This window comes from Acyrthosiphon pisum, chromosome A1 (genome assembly GCF_005508785.2).
Source record: "Acyrthosiphon pisum isolate AL4f chromosome A1, pea_aphid_22Mar2018_4r6ur, whole genome shotgun sequence".
Taxonomy (NCBI): Eukaryota; Metazoa; Arthropoda; class Insecta; order Hemiptera; family Aphididae; genus Acyrthosiphon; species Acyrthosiphon pisum.
The window spans coordinates 144,687,184-144,693,495 of NC_042494.1; the positions used below are offsets into that span (position 1 = coordinate 144,687,184).

Sequence of the window (6,312 nt, forward strand, 5' to 3'; positions counted from 1 at the left end):
ATGGGCATTTTAGATGTCGTACGACATAACAGTACGGAAAATGTCTCATGAGTGATTTTCCTAACGAGATTCAAGAATCGACCCCCAGGCCGCGAAAAACGATGGTCGTACACGATAGTCCGCGAGCTATAATATATATATTCGCTATGCCTAATTATTTCTCATTTGAAACTATAGTAACATTAAGTAAGTACATATTTTTCCTCTGCAAAAATAATCAAAGAATCATTGATATGTTTTTGTGTTTCTATGGCGATGGACAAAGTGTTACGAAAATCGGTTAGAAAAATCGGCTGGTAAAACAAAAGCGTTCAGCCCAAATGCACATCTATGTTAAAAAAATATCATTCACATTAAAAATGCAAAAATACCATATGAAAAAAAATATAACTCCCAATGTTTCGAGGGTTATCTATTATAGTATTATGTTGAATAAAACAAAGTTATATTATTCTTATCATCGTCATCGTTTTAAGTTTCTAAACATAAGTTTAGAACACCTTAGATGGATCCCCGTCGTGTCCGTCCGTTAGTTAGGTAACAGTACATAGTTATTACGATTTTTATATTAAGAAATTTAATTAAAATTTATTGCTGATATTAAGATAATAAATATTACTTATTGTATAAGAATTGAATATAAATGCACAAGTACTATCCAAAAAACAATCAAGTGGCAAATTATTTTTAAATTGTATTTATGGTATTATACCAACTAGTATAAACTAGTTTATTGCTTTGTATTAAAATACGTTTGGAAAGTGAGTATTTAGCACACTCGCAAATTGAGCTTTCCTAACTTGTTTGTATTTGAAATGTCTGTGGATATTATTTGTATTTTAACGTAAAAGGTATATTATACGAATACGCAGTATAAAAGCTATTTGAATTTTGAAAAGCGCAGCAGGTGACGAAATTATGTATAACAGGGAATGACATTTTCAATAAACTAAAATTTTGGTTAGTTATGATGTTATGAACAAATTTTCATTTACTGATAAAATAATAAACCTACTGAATCACGTGAGTGCATTACAAGTCACAACATCCGTTTTAACTATTATTTTATATCATTATACCTAATATAAGTGTCTAAATGTTGTTTTGAATTCGTACGTATAATAATAAAAATGTTCACAACGTAATTGGCTGATGCACATTACCATACTAATAATATAAGTGCAATTTATACTGTACGCAATTATATCGAGCACCCCTCTGTAACAGAGGCTCTGTTACTATTTTAATGCCGCACGCCCGCACATTTAATTTTTTACAGTATTCGTAGCACGTGTATTATTTTACTTTACATATTTGTAGGTTTGATTAATAACATTTTACGATCATTATCACATATCGTCAGCCTAAATCGCAAAGGTCGTATCGATAAGACTTTTTCTAGGTCTTAAAATCATACATTGGAGAAACGATGATTTCTAACCATCAATTTGATGGAAGATAAAATTATAAAATCGGAGTTATGACTTTATATCATATACGATGCGTTCTATTCCTAATTTTAATCACAAATTATCCCAAAATCGAATGAATGGAGTTACGATGATTGGAAATCAAGCTGAAGACACGTGCCTACACCTATATTATTATATACAAACATATTGTTAATTGCTCAGTCGTACGTGTAGAAATTACCTGCGATAAACGGTAAGAAATTGTCTGTAGAGTAAAAATTGATAAAATAATTTTTAGTCAAACACAATTTACGCATAATATATTTATAGGTGATATCGTGCTTTGCGTATATTATAATACATATGTTGAGTAGAAAAAAAAAGCGTTTCCAAAAGACACATAATATGTTACGCAACCGTTTTAAAAATCGCCGATACGGATTAAACCGGATACGATGTACGCATACTATGGATGTGTGTTCTATTTTTCATTATCTTCAGCAATTAGCCGAACTCGCGCGGTGGTACCCAAATATTATTATGTTTACCTTCGGGTTGACGACCAAATATATTTGACGCTAGCAAACACAGACGCGGTTGCTAGTATCGGTGGCTATAAGGAATTTCCAAAAATCTAAAGTAGATAAGCGTCACTTTGTGCGAGCAGCCGACTATATAAGACCGAACCCGACTCACAATCCATACATTCGGCCCGACCGTGCTCGCCGTGTACACATATACGCACAGAGTATTTTCAGTTTTTCGTTTTTTGTCTTACGCTCGCGGCTTGCGATTCACGTTATAAAACAACGCACAATTTTTTACCGTGACGGAAATTTAAAATGTTTAAAATGTTCGCGACAGTGTGGTTTCTAGCGGCTTTGGCATTAGCCGTCGTCGGACAGGCGACGAATAACGACGGCGACGATGACCAGCGTCAAGGCAGAGGTGCGTGTGCGATGATCTATAAATATCGCCTATACATAATATTTTATGCTTCTATTATATTATTATTATATGGCGACGTATGATTATGTCTTACGTGTTGCAATGCACCGTGGTCGACCATTCGGACGATTCGTTTATATTTTTCGTCCTATCTATAAAAAAAAAAAACCGTTTCGATCGATGTTGTTTCAGGGTGGAATATGCTGGATGGAGCCAAACGTTCTTGCGTCGGGTTGAATGGCCGACCAGGTATATGTATGGGCCAAAGCGAGTGCACTGAAGCTAACGGAAAGTCAGTGGGCAGGTGTTTTCCGTTCGATGCTTGCTGTTCGGGTAACAATGATAATATTATAATATAATTATAGTAAAAACTAAAATTGATTATATATTTAAGTTAAATTAGACGTTTGTCAATATTATGTGTATAATAACGCATTATATGCCTACATGGGTCAATTCATTATAATTATTTATGCCATGGTCGTCCACGTGTTCGGTTGGGTTATTTTTACGAGCTACAATAGATATAATTAATTTTCAAATTATCTAAAAGGTTTTTATATTTAAAAACCAAAGACATAGAATTGAACGATGTATTCATAATATAAAGACATAAAGTATCTAAATAATATGAGCTTAATTTTAAAGCTCGGAATTTAACTATTTTATTTTAGTTTTGAATTGAAAATACAAAATATAATATTAAGACGAAAAAAAATGAAATCCCTAGTATGTCAGTTTCACAATCAAAAATGTCACCTCGATCAAATACTATGTAGTATATTATTTTCTTTATTTTACTTTATTCTGAAACTGTAGAAACTTTTCATTCTTTGAGAACAGGCAAAAATAATGCCAATTGCCTCGTTGTAAGCTCGCAATAATTTTATGAATGTATAGCACTCTACTCCTATATTATACATTCACACATGCTCTATAGATTGGTCCAATACACAAAGTTCCTACTTTGACAACCCACAATGGAATCTAAGCTATTACAAATTTCACAAATAACACTAAAACACTGGGTTCAATAACGGAAACAGTTCAATTCAACTGTTTTAATTAATGAAAAATAGAATAAATAAAATGAGATTTGAAAAACTAAAAATCTTGTACTTTATAAAATTATTCTTAGTTGGCTACCCTTAGATAATTATTATCATAATAATACATATAGTAATAAACTATAAAATATGGAACTTTCTTTATATTAAACTTTGTCAAATTCATATAAAAGTATCTAATCGTAGGTGTATTGCTTTGTGTATTTACGATTGTTCAATATTATAATTATTTATTTATAATATTTAGTATTTAGGTACTATGAAGATTAACTAAATTTGTTTTCGATGACTTTTACAACACGAGATATTTTATTTATTTTTAAGTTACCCCAAATTCGTGTGGTGGATCTTCGAGTTCAAGCATCACATATTTCCAAAGCCCTGAAAAATTCCAAGACGTATGTGCGTACAAGATAAACGTCAGACGAAACATTTGCCAGATAAGGTATATAACCATAATTTATACAAACGTGACCTTTCCTTCTTTTTTCTGAGACCCTTATTGAATATGGTTACATACATATTATAAAAACCTGTCACTTTTATAGAATCGATTTCGAGAGATTTTCACTCGGCCAACCGACCAAACTTACGTCAGAATCAGCATACACGTGTGAACGTGACGAGTTTACATTGATTACAAACGGCAACACCAAAATAAACGTGCCCGTTTTATGCGGTGAAAATGCCGGTCAACATGGTAAGATAATGAAAAAAATTAATTTTCTGTTTAAGAGTTTATTATTTATAATATTTTAATATGGATTTTAATAATGGTTCCAAGATTCTCTCTTTCTGTACCACGCATTTAATTTTTATTCCAGTGTACGTGCCGGTGAACCAGCAGCAGTCAGAATCAAGGAGCAACAACAACAACCACAACAACAATAACAACAAGGAACAGTTGACATTAAAGTTCCGGTTGACCGCCAGGGACGAAGACTACTCTGAACCGGAACCATTTTGGAAATTGAAGATCACGCAATTGGAATGCCAAACGACGTCGACTAACTGGTGGAAGATTAAAGACATCGCACGCCAAGTTTGGGACTGGGAAGATGAGGAGAGAGACGCCTCGAAATCCAAGTACAGTCTAGGTAAGGAGGATAATACAGAGAAAGCACTAAACCTGCAGCTAAATAAATATATACAAAAGACATACCAATACATTATTATATTCACCGAAGTGTTTGTTTATCACGTTGTCGGATAAGACGTCAATTCATTATTTTTTTTGCATTTGTTTTCTCTAGCGCCAGAAGGTTGTTTGCAATACTTCACTGACAGACGTGGTTCGTTCGAAAGTTTCAACTACAACAGAGGCATGGGGCACTATTTGGGAAACTTAAATTACGCGACGTGTTTCAAAAGGAATCAAGACACGTGTGGAATCAAGTAAGTGATTAAACAATACACATGATATAGTAGCACTATGAAAACAAAATCATAAAATAGTCCGAGCTTAATTCATGTGGTGTATTGTAAAATGAAAATCGTTTACGACAATTATTATAATAAAATGTACCTACAACCATTTTTTTTTTGTCAATAAAAATAATTTGCTCCCAAAAAGCAAAACGATATTCATTAGAGTTATTGAAAAAGGTATGTTTCGTTGAGAAAAGTAACGTTTTCAAACATACGTTTAGTCCTATGTTTAGGTCGATGTAAACAAATACCTAGGTACCAATAATTATACCACTAAACTTATAGAAATTATATTTTTTTTTTAACCGAAAAACTGCTAACCCTCTAGATACGAGGCGGTGAAATTCCAAATGGCGTACAACCAGAAGTTGACCGGTTCCACGGACCGGGATTGCGACACTGCTGCTGACTTTGCGCTGACCACGCTCGCACCAGGACAGACCACTTCGCCCGCTGGAACCACTCCACCGCCCGCAGAAACCACTTCGCCGACAGCGGGAACCACTCAACCACCTGCGGGAACCACTCCACCACCCACGGAAACCACTGCACCACCGAACGATGACGAATTCGAAACGCAGCCGAACGGGCGTAGCAGGAGACGGCCTTCCGAACGTGGCGTCCACAACGACTACTTGCTCATACCGGACGGTCTTTATTCGGGCTCGCGATTCGCGTCTAAATATTGTGACAAGTCGCTGGAAAACATCGATGAAAGCACAGGTAACCGAGACCATTTTATTTCGTTGTTTTTTTGAAAAGGCACGGACCCAACTGCATGGTAGGTAGGTGGTAGTGGTTTAGGTTGGGTTGGGGCAGAAGGTACAGGCTAGGTACCAGAATGAGAATCTAAGGACTACCGATCGTGCTCGATAATTATTTCAGAAATTATTTTATAATATAGAGAAATTTTAAATTAATATTTTGATTTTTTTACGCATTTCAGTCAAGACTCAAGGGCCCCTGTACGTGGCATTTGTCAGCGACGATTACTCGAATCCTAACGAAGACGTGGAAAAGGGATACAAGATCGATTATTCATTGACAAATACTGGGTGTTAAACACATTATACAATCATAATTCTATTTATTTTAAACACTAACAAAACTCACTACAAAAGCATTTTGTTATGCAATTTTATTTATTAATTTATTATAAATTATAATAATATATACTTATTTATTTGAAAACGGATTGTGTTTATTATTTTCGCAACTGTCATGACTCCTTACATATTGTTAAAATATAACGATGAATACATTTTAAATTATCAACACACGCTGCTTACACTCACACACACACATTAATTTACGTATACTGCATATAGAGAAAATTATGACTTTGGTAATATTCACCGTCATCTCTATAGAGTTGCCACTCTCAGAAATTCCTGGGAAAGAATATTCGCAGGAATACCAAAAACTGAGGTTCAGACTATGGTTAACTGTATGATAAT

At 34.2% G+C, this 6,312-nt stretch overlaps 1 protein-coding gene across 1 annotated transcript; it reads left to right on the forward strand.

Annotated features, from left to right (window-relative positions):
- Nucleotides 1-2,094: 2,094 nt before the first annotated feature.
- On the forward strand, nucleotides 2,095-6,046 carry LOC100158958. The gene is made up of 8 exons (XM_001950660.5): nucleotides 2,095-2,360; nucleotides 2,553-2,693; nucleotides 3,752-3,872; nucleotides 3,976-4,127; nucleotides 4,252-4,524; nucleotides 4,681-4,822; nucleotides 5,184-5,578; nucleotides 5,802-6,046. Exons 1-8 carry the CDS (start codon nucleotides 2,255-2,257, stop codon nucleotides 5,915-5,917), a joined length of 1,446 nt encoding a protein of 481 aa, XP_001950695.2. The 5' UTR covers nucleotides 2,095-2,254; the 3' UTR covers nucleotides 5,918-6,046.
- The last annotated feature ends 266 nt before the right edge of the window (nucleotides 6,047-6,312 follow it).